Source organism: Strongylocentrotus purpuratus, unplaced genomic scaffold (assembly GCF_000002235.5).
Source record: "Strongylocentrotus purpuratus isolate Spur 01 unplaced genomic scaffold, Spur_5.0 spur5_contig_866, whole genome shotgun sequence".
Classification (NCBI taxonomy): Eukaryota; Metazoa; Echinodermata; class Echinoidea; order Camarodonta; family Strongylocentrotidae; genus Strongylocentrotus; species Strongylocentrotus purpuratus.
In genome coordinates this window covers 2745134-2765856 of record NW_022145575.1, presented here as the reverse complement: position 1 = coordinate 2765856, position 20723 = coordinate 2745134, and the positions used below count along the sequence as shown (strand labels likewise).

The 20723-nt window shown below is 38.4% G+C and overlaps 1 protein-coding gene across 1 annotated transcript; it reads right to left on the bottom strand.

Moving 5' to 3' along the window:
- Positions 1-593: 593 nt before the first annotated feature.
- LOC105437586 lies at positions 594-19749 on the bottom strand. Its single transcript, XM_030973899.1, has 5 exons — positions 19670-19749; positions 17949-18116; positions 15834-16058; positions 13339-13502; positions 594-680 (listed from the first exon to the last, which is right to left on the bottom strand). The coding sequence occupies exons 1-5, from the start codon at positions 19734-19736 to the stop codon at positions 594-596; spliced, it is 711 nt and encodes a 236-aa protein (XP_030829759.1). The 5' UTR covers positions 19737-19749.
- Between the last annotated feature and the right edge of the window lie 974 nt (positions 19750-20723).

Here is a 20723-nt window from a genome sequence, read left to right as displayed (position 1 = left end):
ATAGGTGAATAAAAAGTGGCTGGGCGTATACATGCATATCGGTGTGTGTTACAAGATACAGATATTTGAAGCGTGATATGCTTAGGCGCCATTCCCTTTTTTCTTCAGCTACTCGCTGCATCTCTAGCTGCTCTGTTGGATTTAGCATCGAATCCTCTTCTATGCGAAGATGCAATAAGTATGAATAATAACGCACTGTTGGCAAGTTGACGATCAGATGGCGCTGTGCCAAAAACTGTATAGTAGGGCATGAACTTCACCAGCAGTGGGTACTATTTTTTTTTTTTTTTTTTGCTCCCCAAAATTTGAAAATCGCGCTGGCCGAAAATTCGTTTAGTTTGGGGGGGGGGGGGGGGGGGGGGGGGGGGTTGAGCACTATTTTTTAAATTTGCCCGGGGGGGGGGGGCACGTGCCCCCTGTGCCCCCTAGATCCGCCACTGAAGAAAAAGGAATAAATGTCAAACGGCTTGTCATAGACACGCATGATAAGTGGACGTACGTTCACGCCGTTCTCGTCCACTTAATCTAAAAGTCCCTAATATCTCCTTAATATGTGCAACGGCCATTACTTACTTCTTTCTATCTCGACACTGCTAGACTCTTAGCTTGAAGACGAGCTTGAAGACGAGCTTGAAGACGAGCTCTAAGATGAGCTCGAAGACGAGCTTGGAGAAGAACGCCTGTCACGCTCAAGGACAGCCTTTCTTGCTTGACGTTCAGTGAAATCGGCTAAAGTTTTAATCAGAAAACAAACACGTAAAAGCAGTGGTGTCGATCCCGGGGGGGATGGGGGGATATACCCCCCCCAAAAAAAAAAAATTCAGGTGGGGGAGGGGGGTGGCCTATAAAATCATCCCCCCATGAGAGTAGTTAATGGTTATTACTCGCAAGATGACCATCAATATACAAATTTTGCTATCTCATTTCATAATACATACATATAAAAATAGAAAACGAAGTAAATGAGACAACCGTATTGAGACAAGAATAAATTGAATTCTCTTTCATACGACTTTATCAGGAATTGAAGAATTTATTCAATCAACAGCATCATAGAAATGCGTGCGTCAAATGCAAAGCCGCAGCGTTAAAAAGCAACGAGCAAAATGTTAAGCGCGAAGCGCAAAAGTGCAAAAAGTAGAGAGTGGGAGAGAGAGATAATGAGAGACAGAGAGGATAATAGCCCAGGTAGCAAGCCCATGTGGGACCCACATGGGTCCCATATTCTCTGAAACATGGGCCCCATATGGAAAACTATCTGGGGCCCTAAGGCATCTGCATCCAAGAAGCATATGGGACCCATATGGGTAAACCCGTATGAGACAGATGGGACCCAGATGGGATCCATACCAAACTGGGCCCAAATGGGTATGCCCAGCTTAATCCCATCTGGTACCCACATTGGTTAACCCAGAAATATCCAAAGTGGGTTAACCCATATTTCCCCATGTGTTACCCATATGGGCATATTCATATTCTACCCATATGTGTACGCCCAGCGCTTTCCCATCTGGGACCCATAACGGCTGACCCAGATAGATCCCATATGGGTTACTAAATATTGGTCCCATATGGGATACATAATTATATGGGTTCCATTTAGCCCAGATGGCACAAGTGACCCAGATCATCCCCATATGGGCCCCATATGGGCTTGCTACCTAGGAAAATGGAAGAGGGGAAGAAACGGGCAGAAGAAAAAAGGAAGGGGGAAGAGAAAAGGAAGAAAGACAAGAGAAAGAGGGACATATATATTCCAGCATTTCCTTCAGGGAACTGATGTGAATGGGCGATAAAAAAGAGGTTGACTTTAAAATAACCTACAATGAAATATTGCCTATGTTTATTTCTTACAATGTCAAAATTACTTTACGGGATCCCCTTCCCCCAAAAATCTTAGGCATGGGTGATGGTAGGTATGAGTTTGTTCCCTGATTCATACTCAGTATTTATTTTGTTTTATTAATTTCATCCTTTTCTTTGTTTATTTATATCTCTACATGTAAAACATTTGAAGAGCTATTTTCCGAAAGGAGCAAAATATTTTGACAGCAAATGGAGATATCGATATACATTTTCCTCTATTTACCTTGAACAAAATTATTAACCTAAATTACGAGAGAAATTATGAACACATGCATCTTTTAATAACAATTTTCCATAGACACCTGAACAAAATCGGGTAAACATAGAGTTCTTTCTTAAGTTACACACATGGATCTAGTGCCTCTTGAAAATAAGCTATTTATATGTACATAAACAAGCAATACAACAGAATACTCAAGTTCGATATTTTGAAGAAAGATTATTATTTCACAAATTATTTTTCTTTTAATGAAAAGCTGATGCAGGCCTATGTGTTGTATTCCAACGTAACAGGCATAAGTAGTTAAGGTGTTTTTGAAGGTTAGAATGTTATTAAGTTTGAAGTTTTGTTTATAACACCCTTCCAATAATAATGCACCTTCTAAGGTGATTCTTTGTTTGCCCTCTTGAAAGGATTAATTTCACCTGTGCTCAATATAATGTATCACAGGTGCATACATGAATAATGATTACATAACTTTCGTGAGCATGTGTCCAGTATTATTAGTCTCTGTGGGTTTTATAATTTTGTACAAGTGACCTTTATCTGCGCGTGCACAGATTGTATCTACGAACTGGGGGTAGTGAGCACATTTTTTTTTTTTTTTTTTTTGCCCTCAAAAATTTGAAAAATCGCACCCCCCCCCTTGAGTGCCAGGGGGGCCCCATCCTCAAAAAAAGGTAAAATTAACGTGTTTTTACACTTTTTTTTCCAGGAGGGGGGGGGGGGGAGGGAGGGGGGGCCGGCTCCCCCCTCCTGAATCCGCCACTGTGGGGTGAGAAGAGTGAAGATTTGACAATTTGACGGAAAAAAATATTTCCTCATATCATATCAGAAATCCCCCTTCCGAACCGATTTAGCGACATGCAGACATTAAGACCAATATCATGAGAAAAACTTCTACCTTCATCTTTGCACGAACAAAGCAACATTTTTTTTTAAAGGCTTCAACATTGTAATAATCTAGACAAATACAAAATACGTACTCAGCCTGTAATTCATTTACGCACCATTCCTTGCATTTCATGAAAAACGGAAGTCCGAATTCTGTCCGTTTTTAAATATTTTTTTAATTCATCAATCATCTATGTCCTTCTCCCTTACATGCATCCTACACAGATCGCCCCCCGCCCCCACCACCACCAATACCCTAAAATACACCCGTCGATCGAGAGAGGCAAGGACCGTCTCCGGTTTAGCGTTGATGGTGTATTATTTTCTCATCTGATTGGGCGCGCGACACGGAAACAGTCCAGGTAGACTAGGCTAATCCCTACGTCAGTTGCACTCGAGATGCCAGTTTGCATGCGTGGTACTGCATCAGCGACTAAGCATGGTATTTGACGAACCACTTGAGAGATAAATAATATAGAAGGTAAAAATAACATGTCCTAGTCTGCAGGCACAAACTTTAATTTAACAATTCAATACAATTTCTAAAGCCTTGAGCAGAGCCTAGCTGTGTCAGTCTCCCATGGCTGCTTTAAATAAACGGCTGAAGTAACGCAGTAAGCTACCAACCTGTAGTCTCACAGTGCAGATACTGTTGCGTACAAACACTTACAAGGATTTGTGCTCTAAATATGACCAGGGTAAACATTGCCAAGGGAGCGGTACTATGTCCAATTTCAGGCCAAACAAGTGAAAAGGTTAAATTTCAACGTCATTTGAAACATAATGTTAATCTAGAACTTCCCTAAAAAAAAAGGGGGGGGGGGGGCTTTGAAAATGTCTTTAAGTGGGAAAATAACGACTATTAGTTGTCGAATCTACTTAAGAGCTATATAGAGCCAGTAAGTAATAGTCTTATTTTCATACCATTGTACTGAATGGTAGTACGTTTTATCCTGGGCAAAGATTAAATCTGTTTAATTTTGGCCATTACAAGAAGTAGGTTTGATGTAGACAAATGCTCATGTACCCTTTACAGCTCATTTTATGTATGTTATTACCAAAGAAGAAAAAAGAAGCCAGTCAGTCACTCAGTAGTGTCTGACAGTGAAGTCTAGCAAGTAAACGGGTTTCCTTGCATAATTTGAATATTATGACACTGCTAACGTTTAAATTTCACAGATATGACATACATGACATATCCATAATTCCTGCAAAGTTCTACAGAATTTGATGTTGGCTGCAAAAGGGACATAGTATCTTTAAACGAAAAGGTTTAAAAAATGTCTTTTTGTTGGAAAATAACAACAGTTAGTTTTCGAATCGACTTTACTGATTGCAGTGATTTAGAGATTACGGTGACGAGTGTGTGTGTATATTGTATAAGGGGATGTGTATGGATGTGCGTATATATATATATATATATATATATATATATATATTAGATGGCTTAGACAGATACCAAGATGTTGTTGGTCCAGAGCTCGTCACGTGATATAAATTGTGAGGATCCAAATTGTTATATTTTCCTGGCCGCTCACTTTTCAGTGTTATATTAAACCAGCTGGTGAAATGTCGCCCTCTTGAGGATTACCATTACCGAGGGTCATTTTTCCCCTTGAAATTATTTTTTCCATTTTTTTTTCTCCCCAAAATGGCTTTTTTGCGTAAGATTCTTTTTTCCGATTTTTTTTCTTTCTCCCTTGATGACCATATTTTCTCCCTTGATAACCATAATTTCTCTCAGCGCTGAGCTTTGGGAAAATATAACCACTTGGGAAATATAACTCCCTTCAGCAGTCCAAATAATGTTATATTACACCCCCTGCCAGTCAATAACTGTATAATGTTGTATAAATGTATGTATACGGGCTTCCTCACGCTATACGCCACGGTAGAGGTGTATATGTTTTAATTATACCATTGTCATAGTATTAGGCAAGAAAGATGTACACATTCACACACACACACACACACACGCACACACACGCGCGCACACACACACACACACACACACACCTCACTCTATTTCTTTTTATTCCACTTTTCACAGTTCGACAGGAAATGACGACTTCACGTTTTTCCAAAACAGTGTCTGTAGCACTGAAAAAAAATGAAGAGTACAAAGCACATAATTCTGTTGCTTGTATAAACACACTTTATTTATCACCGCGATTATGTAATCCAAAATTGATATCACGAACTGGAATTATAATTAGTACACAGAGAGGGTTGATTATCAGTTGTATATTAGTATATGTACATTAATAATAATAATAATAATAATAATAATAATAATAATAATAATTATGAACGTTATTGGTATAAATAAGAGCATTAATTGAGTAATTAATAATTTGGCGATATCTGTTTGAAATACCTTACATAGTCCGGCTATTAAACACAGAATTTTAATCTCTTATACATAACATGTTAATTAGAATTTGCTATAAATTGCATTGCTTAGATTATGTAACCATTTGTTGTTTTTAAGAAGAGATTTTTTCGATATATATATATATTATAATTGTACTTCCCTAAAATGTTTCTTTTTAAATTTTATTTGTGTGTACTTTCCTAAAAACTTTGTGCAATACATCTAACTTATTACCATGTGAATATTGTAAATCGATGATTTACTTCTAATGAACAAATTTATATTTTATCACTCGAAATTTGAGTTTTAATTTGAAATATAATGTTTTGCAACTTCTCGTCTTGTCTTTAGATGTTTACAATGGTTTTGAATAATCACTAAACTCCTGATGTAATTTGAAGAAAAAAAACTTTTTCTGGAACTCACATTTGAACCTATTTAATTTTCCGTTTATATATTTTAAAGCCAACTGATTAACATACTCTCGACATATATTTATTTATTTCGGTTTAAAAAGACATATAAATATACATGATTCAAAGGTCCAAGGACCAAAACTGTTCATGTTTACAAATTATACAATACGGTTATAAATACAGTAAATCTACAATAGTGAGCCAAACGAAAGGTAAGACAAGTACAATACGTAATAAAGATGACAAAAATAATACAATTCCATCAATACAATGCCAAAATAAACTAAGAGAAAGTAGAGTCAAGATCATCAAATTACTAAACTGATATATGGTAATGGTAGCAGATAAACAGACAAAAATAATGTTGAGCAACCAAACAATCAAAGAAAAAAGGGGGAAAAATATCTTGAAGATAGGCAACGATAAAAGCCTTAAAACCTGAATTAACATAATTACGTTTGGGTTGATAAGATAACCACACAGAAATATATATATTACAAATTGGAATCGACTCTAAAAATTAGTTATACAATGCCATTATTAAAATATAACGTATACCAAATTGTGAATGTGTCAATTGAAAGATTCTGAGGAATAAGGCAAGAGGGAGAGAGAGATGGGGGAGAGAGAGAGAGAGAGAGAGAGAGAGAGATGATAGAGATAGAGAGAGAGAGAGAGAGAGAGAGAGAGAGAGAGAGAGAATCAAGGCTTATTAATTGTACGAACAAGAGAAGGAACAGCAGAATTTTGATATCGGCTAGTCCTGCACCTAGGAATGACCAAACCATGATTATTACGGAGGGGGCGAAAATTGGGCAAGGAATCTTTAGATGGTGGAAGTAAGTCTCTGTGTCGGGACGTCAGTAACGAGTGGGCAAACTTAGCATCAAGCTCTATTCTTTGACTCTATATCACATTATTTTAACTAGAATTTCAACTGTAATTCTGTACTCAATCTTATGCCAATCTAGTATGATCATTGTAATTGATATGTTTATTTTGTAATTTTGCATGTTTTTATCTGTGAACTTTATCGCAATTCAGCCATCAACGGCTGCGAAGATATATTTTAATAAACCTTGAATCGAATTGAAATGAATTGAAATACAGCCCACCTTTTAATATATATATTTTTCGGGGGGGGGGGGGGGGGGGGGGGTAGGTAAGTTGGCGGCTGTCACAGTGGTAACCCGACACATGCTCCGCCGACGATTGCTCCGCCGACATTTACTCCGCAAAACGCGACAATTGCTCCGCGACATTTGCTCCGCGACATTTGCTCCGACGTCAAATGCTCCGCCGACAGTTGCTCCGCCGACAGTTGCTCCGCCGACAGTTGCTCCGCCGACAATTGCTCCGCCGACAGATGCTCCGCCGACAATTGCTCCGCCGACAATTGCTCCGCCGACAATTGCTCCGCCGTCAATTGCTCCGCAAAACGCGACAATTGCTCCGCCGACATTTGCTCCGCCGACATTTGCTCCGCCTGAAGCGACACTTGCTCCGCCGACATTTGCTCCGCCGACAATTGCTCCGCCGACAATTGCTCCGCCTGAAGCGACAATTGCTCCGCCGACATTTGCTCCGCCGACATTTGCTCCACCGACATTTGCTCCGCCGACAATTGCTCCGCCTGAAGCGACAATTGCTCCGCCGACATTTGCTCCGACGACATTTGCTCCGCCCAAAAAGTGTCCCATAAACTACAAATGCTACTAGTACTACGACAAATGCTTCGCCGACAATATTTTCTTTACACCTATTTTTTCGTTTCTTTTTTTCTTCTTCATTTTCTGAATGCATTTCTTGAAATAATGTAGATGAAATGAAATGAATGAATGTTGATGAAGTGGGAGGAAAAAGGAGTTACCTAAAAGTCATTTCGAATATACTGAAATAACTTTCCATCTATCACTGTACGTCCCATATAATGTATACTAAACACTCATTACATGTCGTGGGAAGTTTTTAAAAAAAGTAGAGCAGCAAGCCACATTCCCCAATACGCGCATACCTCCTAGTTAATTTCAAGTAGCTCATCAATATGTAATACCTGAAATTACCTCGATCAATGCATCTTACTAGGTAAAGCATTATACAATGTAATAGGTCATCATGGAAGTTTAGAAAATAAGTAAGGGGGATTTACCAAGTGTTGATCTTTTTAAGAGTTTTATAAAGAAACAAAAAGATATTGAATATTTCTCAGCGAAAAAAAGGAACAAGCTTGTTTCGCATTTTAAGAAATGGCGATTTGACTTATGATACTCATGTTGATTTAACTTTTATTCCTGTGCCCCCTCACTCCCCTTTATGCACTGGAGTTCAAACTATGATTTATATGTGTACAGTGTATTTTTTTTTACTATAATGTTTTTTTTTATAACTTTCTTGTCCTTTCATTATTGTTAGTTGTTCTTATACATATTGGTTTTTTTGTTTGTCTAATTATTACCAAAGACTTGTAAATATGTAATTTTTATATGATTGAAAATTTAATAAACACACAAATATAAAAAAAAAGTTTAGAAAATAAGGGCACTTATATACGTAAGGAAGAGAACCCATTCAGACGGGAAAATGAGATGGCAGCCTTTCTGCTTATTCACATTTATACAAATCATTTTGTTGCAGTTTGATGTTAGTTCTTCATGATAAGCCAATTGCTCTTCTTCCGGTGGCTTCGTGAGTCCCTTAAATTATTTAGTGAAAACAAAGTACTCGAATGAAACGGAGTGTTTTGCACACTAACATATATATATTAAAGCTACATACACTTAACTAAAGGAAAGAAACCTTTAGAAAATGGACTGGATATTATTGAAAATATTATTCTAAACAAGAATGTACTACATGATTGTATTACTTTACGTTTCAATTTCACGAGAGAAATAGAACTCGAGAGGGGGAGCAGAGAAGAAGTGATGGAAATGAAAGAAGACTAATAGCATGAGAGGAAAGAAAAGAGCAAAGAAGACAAGAAAACGGTGTAAACAGGAAAAGGAGGAGCATGGGAGAGAGAGAAAGAGAGAGAGAGAGAGATAGCCTTGAGCTTTGGATCAGCTAATGAGTAATACATGAAACAGATTTTGAGCGGAGTAATTATCTTTCGCCGGAGAACTTGCGTAAGGAGCTATAATTTTATTTTTTATTTTTTTAAATCAAACATTATGGGGAATAGCAAAAAACGGTTGTCTTTTTGCTCTTTTCTTTCCTCTCATGTTATTAGTCTTCTTTCATTGAGGTAATTTCAGGTCTTACATATTGATGAGCTGTTTGAAATTAACTAGGAGGTATGCGCGTATTGGGGAATGTGGCTTGCTGCTCTACTTTAAAAAAAAAAAACTTCCCATGACATGTAATGAGTGTTTAGTGTACATTATGTGGGACGTACAGTGATAGATGGAAAGTTATTTCAGTATATTCGAAATGACTTTTAGGCAACTGCTTTTTCCTCCCACATTATCAACATTCATTCATTTCATTTCATTTACATAATGTCATGAAATGCATTCAAAAAATGAAGAAAAAAAGAAAGAAACAAAAACAACCCGTGAAAAAAAAATATTGTCGGCGAAGCATTTGTCGTAGTACTAGTAGCATTTGTATTTAATGGGACACTTTTTGGGCGGAGCAAATGTCGTCGGAGCAAATGTCACCGGAGCAAGTGTCGCTTCATGCGGAGCAAATGTCGTCGGAGCAATTGTCGGCGGAGCAATTGTCGACGGAGCAATTGTCGGCGGAGCAATTGTCGGCGGAGCAAATGTCGTCGGAGCAATTGTCGGCGGAGCATATGTCACCGGAGCAATTGTCGCTTCAGGCGGAGCAATTGTCGGCGGAGCAATTGACGGCGGAGCAAATGTCGGCGGAGCAAATGTCGGAGGAGCAAATGTCGGCGGAGCAAGTGTCGCTTCAGGCGGAGCAAATGTCGGCGGAGCAAATGTCGGCGGAGCAAATGTCGGCGGAGCAAATGTCGGCGGAGCAAGTGTCGCTTCAGGCGGAGCAAATGTCGGCGGAGCAAATGTCGGCGGAGCAATTGTCGCGTTTTGCGGAGCAATTGACGGCGGAGCAATTGTCGGCGGAGCAATTGTCGGAGGAGCAATTGTCGGCGGAGCATCTGTCGGCGGAGCAATTGTCGGCGGAGCAACTGTCGGCGGAGCAACTGTCGGCGGAGCACCTGTCGGCGGAGCATTTGACGTCGGAGCAAATGTCGCGGAGCAAATGTCGCGGAGCAATTGTCGCGTTTTGCGGAGTAAATGTCGGCGGAGCAATCGTCGGCGGAGCATGTGTCATGGAACCGTCACAGTAATGCTGAGCATCCGTTGTCATGGATGAAATGAGAGTGACGTTGATTGTACGATGACGACGTGTTGTTTTACAAGCTCAGTCCAGTAGACTTTACGAAAGCCACTGTAATAAAAGTGTATAAAAACCACACATGAAAACGACATAAAGTTATTAATCAGCATAATATTAACTGTTAATTGTTAGTTTTCTGTTAACTCAACAGCTCAACAATACTTGTATCTTGAAAAGCCAATTTTATTTTATTTATGTTATTATGTAAATAACCTTGAATATATATTTTTGTATGTGTTTCAAATGAAAATCAATAAAATCCCTGTGGAGGGAAAAATATGGGAAAAAAAATAATATTAACTGTTACATGAAACGTGGGGTTCTGCGCTTGAAATATAAATACAATATAGCAATAATAATGATACAGCGTGCATGAATATGGAAAAGATAATCCTGGGACAGTTCCCAACTGGTCAGCTAAAGGTTCTTAATTAGGCTCAGCCTCAGGAGGGACAATAATATTCATGACATGACGTTGCGGGCCACCATTCGTTACACATTATAATAATACATTATTATGAAAACAATTGTATCTTTATTTTTTTCGTTAGACGTCATCATTTTTTTGTATTATATCAATTTTGTTTTGTGTGGTAGCTTTACAAGCAAACTGATGCGGGCATGGTGCGAAAGATAGTCTATGCGGACATTTTTTTTTTTTTTTTTTTTTTGGAGTCCAAAAAAGAGTCGCAACGACTCAGCCAGGCGAAAATTCGCTCAGTGTGGGGGGGGGGGGGCATAATTTTTTTTTTTTTTTTTTTTTTTTAATGTAAAAAAAAAAAAAAAATCAAAAGGTTCACAAAAAACATACACATAACATACACATAAAAAAACTCAAGGGGTGGGGGGTATAACTCCCCCCCCTCCCCTGCATACGCGCCTGCGTGTAACTGATAATTATCGTGACGTCATCCAGGCACCATTTTGTGAAAATCAACTCATGATCATATCTTCTTAACGCAAAGACATTTCTCATTCATATTTATCATGATTAAGATCAATTTCCGTCCGGTCAATTTCAGGTCAATAAACGTGCGCAAACGCGCGCAACAATTTAAAATGCTCCAAATCATCCCAATTTTTTTTTGCATTCATTTCAGGCCATATGGAGCACTAGACAAAAAATCACGCGCACGCGCATTTTTGTGAGTTTCCGTTTATCACGGCCGAACACAAAATAATTCCCCCTCATATTTTTTTGACAGGATATTCCTCATATTTTTTCTGAACAATTTGATACCATGTTCATCTCTTTATCACTATTAATAACGGAATGAGCGTCCGTTCAAGATAAATATCCGTGCGCGCGAGCTCATGTATGAGATAGCATATATGGTCAAACACATGCCAATACAAAGTCCATTATAGCTCTTTGGAATGAATAAGAACTGCCATTTTTTTCATATTTAGATAGTGTAGGAGTCGGAGATATGATTTCAAATCTTAGTTGGCCATTAAGTACATCTTGACGTCATCATAATGGTCTTGGAAGTCAAAATACAAAAATGCATATTATGACGTCATTCTATTTATGGAAAATTTAGTGTATTTCTCGTAATATTGATTGATTTTCTTACACATTTCGGTATCTTGTAGTTGAGGCAACTGCCTACAAGATCAATGAACACTAATTTTCATTTCAATGACGTCATCATAGTACAAAATTCAATTAAAGGCCACATGTCAAAATTTTCGTAATTTGCGTGTTATACCTATGGAAGGTGAATTTTGTCCACATCATAAATCTACATGATATTGATCTTTGAGCACTATCTAGCTTATTTGTGCCCTATTGTCTATCAGACAAGGATTAGGAGTCAAGAACGGTACAACAAATCGTCTACTCTCTCTAATAATGAAACGTCAAAGCTTCCGCGCTTCGATCGCGCGGGAGGGGGAAGGGAACTGAATTCAGACAATTAGGGTTAAGAGTCGAGAACGGTACAACGAATCGTCTTCTTATTCTAATAATTTAAGGAAACTTCTAAGCACTTTGCCTACCCGCTCAGGCACATTATCAAGTCAAATTATATATACAAATTTCGGCTCGCGCTTTGCGCTCGTATGGTTTAACTGCATGGAATTCCGAACGTGATTACCGTCCTAGAACCCCCGACGCCATATTGGTTTAATCTATTATTTAATATATTATTTATTTATTATTGCCTATTGGGTATATAATTTAGACCCAAAAGGCAAAAAATACTGTGTTTCCAGGTAATCACCCTACCCCCCTTTTCTAGTAGAAAAAGGAAGGGGGGCAGTCGGGACAAAAAAATCTTCAAACGGCGGGTCAAAAACAAATGATGGAGCCCCCCCCCCCCCAACTCCTATATTTCCTATTTTTCTCTGCTTTACTACATCAAGGACGCAGATCTTATCACCCCAAAGCATATTCGATAATGGTATGCACCTCCTAACAACTATAGGGTACTGATCTCAGGTAGATTGGATGCACTGTTTCAAATACAATCAAGGTCGACTGCCGATCGAGCATCTACTAGATACATGAATCTATTGTCCTACAATCGTTGGTCTCAAGGAAGCATTCATCTTTTTTTTTTGTCTCTTTCTTTCTTTTTCCCTAATTTTCTTGTAGGCTGTAGCCAAGTTTATAGAAAAAAGTGCCCATGAGAAACAATTAACTTCAGAGGGCAGCAAAGCTTCTTTTTTTTTTCTTTTTTTTACTATCTTTCTATTTTTATTTCTTTTTATATTTCTATTTTATTTCTTAGTCTTTTTTATTTTCATTTTTTCCATTTCCTTTTATTTAATTTTTTATTTTTTTATTAAATGGTCTGTCATCGACATGAGACCACGTATTGATTTCGTCAGAATTGTCTTTTCTTTCTTTATTTCTTTCTTTATTTTAATTCTCTCTTCATCTCTCCATATGAGATCCCTAAAGCCTCCAAACCACCTTATTCGTCTTTAGTGAGAATGCGTATCTCGTTTTTTAATAGCGGTATAACTTAAGCATTTGTTTAATATCGAGTTCGTGTTGATCATATACTACAGGCAGACCTGACTCATTTTGGTTCTGCAATATTGTCCACATAATGTTGGGATGTTACATTTTATCAGTAATGTAGAAAACTAATTCATACTCTTTTTTTCCCCCAAACAGATAGGTTCCGGTTACGGTAAAAAGAAACTGATCAAAGGAAACATATTACGGGAGTAAGATGTGTGATTATTAAACTACTTACCTCACAAACAGGAATGTCTTCGTTGTAAGTTCCATCAAAGCAGATAATATGAGTTGCACCAATCAGTGTGTAACCCGGGTTACATTGAAAAGTTAGAATATGGCCGTGGTCAAAGGTTCCAGATTGACTACCAAAGTCTGGCGTACCTGGGTCTTCACAGTTTACTTGAAAATGAAAAAAAGAAGTAGTAAGAGAGAATGACGGAACACTGTTTTTCTCGCGAAGCTGTTCAATGGTCAGTGTATGTTCTTGAACAGTGGCGTATAAACGGCCCCCCCCCCACTCCGGGGTCGGAATGACCCCATGCGTGTTACCAAAATGTCCGGTAAAGGGGTACTTTTCGTGCGACAAAGTCCGGCCCGAGAATTGTAAAAAATAGGGGTGTATTAACTTTTCACCCGGAGATTTCTTTAAAAAGGGGGTGTTTTTTCTTTTTTTCTCTCGTCTCTTTGGACTCCTGAGAAATTATTCCGAATTTAGGGGGGTACATTGACGTACATCGACGCCCCCACAATAACAAAAAAAACAAAGAAAATGCAATAATTTTTCAATAATTCATTGCATTTCCCCCCAGTCCCCAACAGGAAAAATTTCTCTGTAGGGCCATGCATTATGGTTCAAGACATGCCCACATAGAAGATTTTTTAATGTTGGGGGTCGGGGCAAACTGCAATGAATTATTGAAAAATCTGAAAAATTTGAAAAATCGCACCCCCCCCCCTTTGAACGTCAGGAGGGGGCCTCTCTCAAAAAAAAGGTAAAATTAACGTGTAATTTTAAACCTTATTTGTGACACTGGCAGGCCACGAATTGGCGTGGGGTCCAGGGGGTGGAGCCCCCGGAAGCTCAGGGGTTTTAGGGCAATAAATTACTGTCAGATGAGCATGATTTTATACCTTATTCGTGACACTGGCAAGACACAAATTAGTGTTGGGTCCAGGGGGCGGAGCCACCGGAAGCTCAGGGTTTTGGGCAAGAAATAAACGTCAGATGGGCATATTTTTATACCTTATTTGTGACACTGGCAGGACACAAATTGGTGTTGGGTCCAGAGGGCGGAGCCCCAAGAAGCTCAGGGGGTTTTATACATTAAATTCTCGTCAGATGAGCATATTTTGAAACCTTATTTGTGACACTGGCAGGAAACAAATTGGTGTTGGGTCCAGGGGGCGGAGCCTTCAGAAGCTCAGAGGTTTCTACATTAATTTATCGTCAGATGAGCATAATTTTATACCTTATTTGTGACACTGGCAGGTAACTAATTGACGTGGGGTACGGTCAGATGAACATATTTTGATACCTTATTTGTGACACTGGCAGGAGGTCCAGGGGGCCGAGACCCCAGAAGCTTAGGGGTTTTAAGCATTAAATTACCGTCAGATTAGCATCCAGCCGTCCGCCTTAGGGCCCTAGATGCGGTCCAGGGGGCAGAGCCACCGGAAGTCAAGGGGTTTTAGGCATTTAATTACGGTCAGATGAGCATATTTTGATACCTTTGATATCTTTCCCCTTTTTTTCCTTCTTTTTTCCCTTCTTTCTTTTGGCCAGGGGGGGGGGGGGGGATGGACGAGTGGATATGTCACCGGACTGTGGATCATAAGGTCCGCGGTTCAAGTCCCACCGCGGCACTTATGTCCTTTGGCTACATTTCCCACTCTCCACCCAGGTGTTAAATGGGTACCCGGTAGGATGCGAAAGCTAATGTGCTTAGATTAGCAAGTGTGCGCTTGTAAAAATGACGCCTGGCTGGAATGCTCCCCAGGGAGTGGAGAATGTGCATACATTGTGTGCGGGTAAGCCTGAATCCTATGACCGGGGTAATAATATATATATATTTCTGTAAAGCGCTTTGAGAGGGCCTTCGGTCCTGAAAAACGCTATATAAAAACTAGCTATTATATTATTAACCATTAAGTATAACTTTCACAGAAACTTTTCGGTTAGAAACTAACCTAAATGGTAGGAAACTTGCTGTGGGAATTTTTGTATCGTAATCGGGATGTCGCATACATTAATATGTATCTTATTTAGTTTGTAGATACAAAATAGTTCTTGAATATGTTAAAGATGACATTTTGGAGGCTAAAATAAAAAAAAATAAAAAGGGTATGTACATGACACTTGAAGAGTTTCAGGGAAATATAAACAAAAATATGATGTGATGAATTCGGGATTGGCGAGAAGCGACACTTGTATTTCTGAAAAGACTGCCATGCTGAAAAAAAAGGTTGAAAAACGCTGGTAAACACACTAATAATAAACACGTCTTCTTTTCATCCTTGAATTATACAAACTGATGTATCAGATCATTTCCTTATCTTTGTTGTCTTTGAACATCTTACGAAGGCTAGTAAAAAAAAAAGTGAGTGACGCTGACCCAGCCATTTTGCACATGTCGTATACGTTTGGAAATCATGTCATCTGTCGTATACGTTCGGAAATCATGTCATCTTTGCTTGCAAATTCTGGACTACACTTCCCCTCCTCCTTATTACCTTCTCCAGCAGGAGCTGAGGCACAATAGTTGGGTGTGTCACAGAGGCAGGTCACGCGTACCTGGGAACTGATCGTCAGCTCAGGAAAATTAGGAACATTGACAGGATCAATGCCGGGGTCGGAAGATTCTACCCCTTCTAACCTGCAGCCGGTGTCCGGAATCGGCATCGAAAACTCGGAATGTTGTTCGCAACCGAAAGACGACAGCGTCAGGGTAAGTAAATCTATGGTTGCATTTGAACCAAGAATAAAGGACAAAAATAAATAAGTTACGACTCAGCTCTATATCGATGGCCGCTATTCGTGTCAAGATATGGGGATACATAATTGAGTTTGAGTTTATTGATTTCACATTTCACATGCAGAAATAATACAGATAACAAAATATACATAAAAGACATATTTGTTTCATAATTTAAAAAAAATGATTATATTAATTGATAAGGTAATCATCACATTTGTTTGACAACTAATATCATTTAAAGGAAACCCAGACAAAAGTACAAACTGTGAAATGTGCAGGAACCTATAGAAAAGCAGAGCTTGTAAAGGATAGGTTCCTGGGAGACTTGAAAAATAATAGGGACAGAAAATGTTTACTATAGAGAGAGGTACACAATTAAAATTGAGACGGCAGTAATTGACAAATAATTGTTTGCGAGTTCAATACAATACAATACAGAAAAAAGAAGAAAGAAATACATTAAAACGAAGAGGAGTAACGAGCCAATAAATAGCAGAGTATGCACCTATTTCTACCGCACATGTTTGCACCACCTGAACGTTTACAAAAACCGAACAATAGAAATCATGAATTATTCATTCCTTTCCTGTTAAAATTCACTTATGTCACACAGGCAAAAGAACGCGTAAAATTGCAAATGAATTGTAAAATAAAATGGTACACGTTATAAGAAAAAAGAACATTATACATGAAATGTCTAATCATCATTATCATTTTATGCATTCAACAAATGTAACTTGAGTTTATATTTCAATTGATGAATAGAAGAAGGGTGAAGTAAATCAGGATGAAGATTGTTCCAAAAAGACAGACTAGTATACACAATTGTTTTTTGAGAAAATGAAGTGCGTAAACGGGGGATGTGAAAATCATTCCTTTTCCTGGTAGGGTATGTATGAATGAATATAAAAGTTATATAATGATTTGGCTGTGTAAGGCTGGTGACCTTTATGCTATGGTCACATTACCCAAAAGTAGCCTGCTCGGCGGCCGAGCGGCGAGTTTTTAACCAATTCTGCCCGGCGGCTGCCCGGCCACCGAGCGGCGACCGGCCAGTCACCGCTCGTTGTTAGGGCATCGCTCGGTCGCCGCTGAAGTTTTAGCGCGGAGTTAAAATTTGGGCGGCGCCTGCCCACTTTTCACTCGCCGCCCAAAATACGCTCGGTGCCTGGGCGGTCGCCGCCCGGGCACCGAACTAATCGCTGGGCGATGCCTAATTCCAGCAGCGACCGAGCAGGCTACTGATCGGTCGGTCGCTGCTCTAATTTGTGACCATAGCTTTATATAGTGGGTTTACAACACAGTAATTTTCTGTGGGGGGGGGGGGGGGGGGGTTTCAGTGGCCGCTCTAAGTAAGTGGTCGGTAAGACAGGTTAACTCTTTAATTCAGGTTAAAAACAAGAATTGACAGAGTGAAATATTCGGCGTTATTCATAAACAAAGTCAGTATTAAGTCTTAAAATATGTTCGTTTATATTAATAATTATTAAACATGTGGCAAAACTGTCGGTAACAGACTCGTTCAATCGAGAGGAAAAAGGTATTTATCAATGATAATTTAATTATTTCTATGCTCTCGGGACTCAAGATAAAGCATTGAGGGCACGAAAAAGAAATGTTGGTTGAGATGATACATCAATATTCATTAAACGGTGTAATAACCTTGACACACGTGGGGTCACACGAACAGGACTGCGTCAGTCATGCAGTACGCTGTCTTTGACGCACCACGTGAAAGAGACACCGTACACACATTGATTCAAACGTGATCAGTGAAGACATCGTGTGACGTACGAGCTAAGAACTTTCACAGAATATATGAAATATGGTAATGACGTCTCGTGTGCAGTGACGGGCATTACATTCTTACCAGCGTCACGAATAAAGCTCGTTGCAATCTCCACCAGCTCACATCTGTCACCTACATCACACTGCTCTATTTCAGGGTTTAGAGAACAAGTGTTTCCAACCGGGACGGGCAATGGGAAGGCTGGGTCGTCAGAATATAGCTCGGTGCATTTCGGACAGAAAGGACCACCTGCATTTGGAATAAGCATACCAAGTATGAGCAAACTGAGAAGATGGGATGGAGAAGTACAGGATCTGGGTTTTCACTTCATCTTTATCTTCTTCTTCTTTATATACTTTTTCCACTTCTTCTCCTGCTTCTTTTACGGCTACTTATTTTTCTTCTTCTTCTCCACTTCTTCGTTCTTCTTCTTCTCCTTATCCTTCTTCCTATTATTCTTTATCATTTTTTCTCCCCTTTTCCCTCTTCTTCTGCTTCCTCTTTTTTCTACTACTATTAATGCCAGACGTGAGCCAGTATGGAAATTTGATCAATACCTCACATTGTAATTTATCAATCTTTATACATTCATTTTTCATCATGTCCTGCTTATCAATGAACTTGTAACCATTCTGTACCAAACTGGCAATATTTACCGTAATACGATAACTAAAATCCGGATTTTTGGCCTCTGTGTGACACAGCCTTAACTTCATAATAGATGTCGCCTTAGAAAGGGCTATTGATATCAGGTAGGCCTTATTTAATCAGTACTGTTGTAGAGGCACGTTTAAAAAAATAACTTCCAACGTAATTTAGATAATGCAGCTAATTGTCTTTGTTATGTTTAGTACACAGTACCAGGTAGGTTTAAAGCTAGGTTTAGAGTAAGGGTCGTCTATCGTTTAATTTTTTTCTCCTTAAAAATAAAAATCATGCCTCTACAACTAATTAAACAATGCATTCCAGATTAAGCATTATTAAATTGAATTGAATTGGTTTGGTTTATTGAGAAATCACATCAAACAAGCAGCTCGCAGGCTGAAAATGTTCAATTTACAAACAAGTTAAAAATATAGAGAGATATAAACATATACAAAATTAAAATACATAATGTAAGTCATTGTAAGGTGAAATCGAAATTGCAAAACAAAGTTATACGTTTAATGTAATAATATACTTTCATGTTGAAAGACCAAGACGGTGGGACGGAGAGAATGGAGAAGAAAAAAGGAAGTTGTTTAAGCGAAAGAGTTGAGAAAGTATTTAACAATTGCTATACAAACGTTTCTATTACAAAAATTGAAATTAAGCATTAAAAAAAACCTATTGGATGAGATGAAATTAAACCGTAAAAGTCAAAATGACAGTCTCTATTTCGTTTTCCCCTTTAATATACATGTAATGACAGCATTCATCTAGATCGAGAGAGTTGGTCAATAAAATTAGAATGAGTATATAAATAACAATATAGTGTAATTTTGAATTAGATATTGCACATTGCATTGGAGAAAAAGACCCAAGTCAAATAATTGGCAAGGGCATGAATTAAAAAAAAGAGATCACTAATGAACTAATGAAACAACGGATTAAAATATGTTTACAGTTAGAGGCAGTCTGAGAGTAAATAGGATAAAAGTGGTCCATGATATCAAGCTCAGGTCAAGTTGCAATAGCATCATATCAATCATCTCAGCCCTGCCCCTTGTAGCTATTTGCAAGCTGGTTTAAACCTTTGTTACTGAAACAACTAAAAACACTTTAAATGGCTCAATAAAGTCTGTGCTTGACAATTATCTTACCGCTTTCCTGTTGAGCATGAACACAAACCACCATCATCACCACCATTGATAAGACGAATAACTTCATGACTGCTTTTGATAACGGCTGCTATAGGCAAGAATCAACGAAAACAGTGTTGCAAATTAATTTTTTCACTGATGACAACTTAAAAAATGTATAATATTTCTATTTCTTTTTATAGGATATTGTTCAAATTTTGTTTGTCTCACTTTTCTGCTTTTATCAAAACCAACTAAATATCATGGTGGACTTCCCCTTTAAAGGTACTATGTCCCATTTGCAGGCCAAAAATGAAAAGGTTAAATTCTAACGGCATTTAAAAGACAATACTAATTTAGAACTTCCATCAAAACAAAAGGGCTTGAAAACGGTCGTACGTCGTACGTTTTGTGCTGCACAAAGATTCAATAAGTTTAATTTCGGCTACTATTACAAGTAGTGGGTTATTGATATAGACAAATGCTCATGTACCTGTAACAGCTCATTTTGTGTATGTTATTACCAAAGATAAATCAGAGATATCAGTCAGTCACTGACAGTGAAGTCTAGAAGGTAAACGTTGTTTTTTGCATAATTTAAATACTAGGACACTGCTAATGTTTAAATTTCATAGATAGGACATACAAGACATATTCATAATTCCTGCAAAGTTCTGCAGAATTTGACGTTGGCTGCAAAAGGGACATTATAGTCTCTTTAAAACAGTTGGATAATATTTTACAAATAGGTGGTAAACAAAAGAGGACCATACATGTTTGTTGGGTAAGACATAAAGCACTAGGTAATGTTTAACCAATTTCTGGTACATTTTACCTAACTATAAACATGCAATAATAATAATCGCTCATACCCAACTTTGAGTTTGAAAACAGTTAGTATTTTGAAAGCATTACCAGTTTATGAAGGTGGGTGTAAGTCAGTGGATTAAAGCCTTACCAAAAGACACTAGCACTTTTTAGACCTCCCGTTTACGAGATCACTGGGCCATCGCACCCTCAGAATTGCCAAAGCATAGCTCCTGATTAATGTGCACTAAAATCCCGTTGCACAAGA

Bases quoted from the DNA above. Each gene is read 5' to 3' on its own strand.
- LOC105437586 (XM_030973899.1), bottom strand. From the start codon at position 19,736: ATGAAGTTATTCGTCTTATCAATGGTGGTGATGATGGTGGTTTGTGTT. The intron at 13,503-15,833 runs GTAATAAGGAGG...TTCATTTTCAAG, and splicing joins CTCAGCTCCTGCTGGAGAAG to TAAACTGTGAAGACCCAGGT. The intron at 681-13,338 runs GTAAGTAGTTTA...TGAGCGTGACAG, and splicing joins AAGACATTCCTGTTTGTGAG to GCGTTCTTCTCCAAGCTCGT.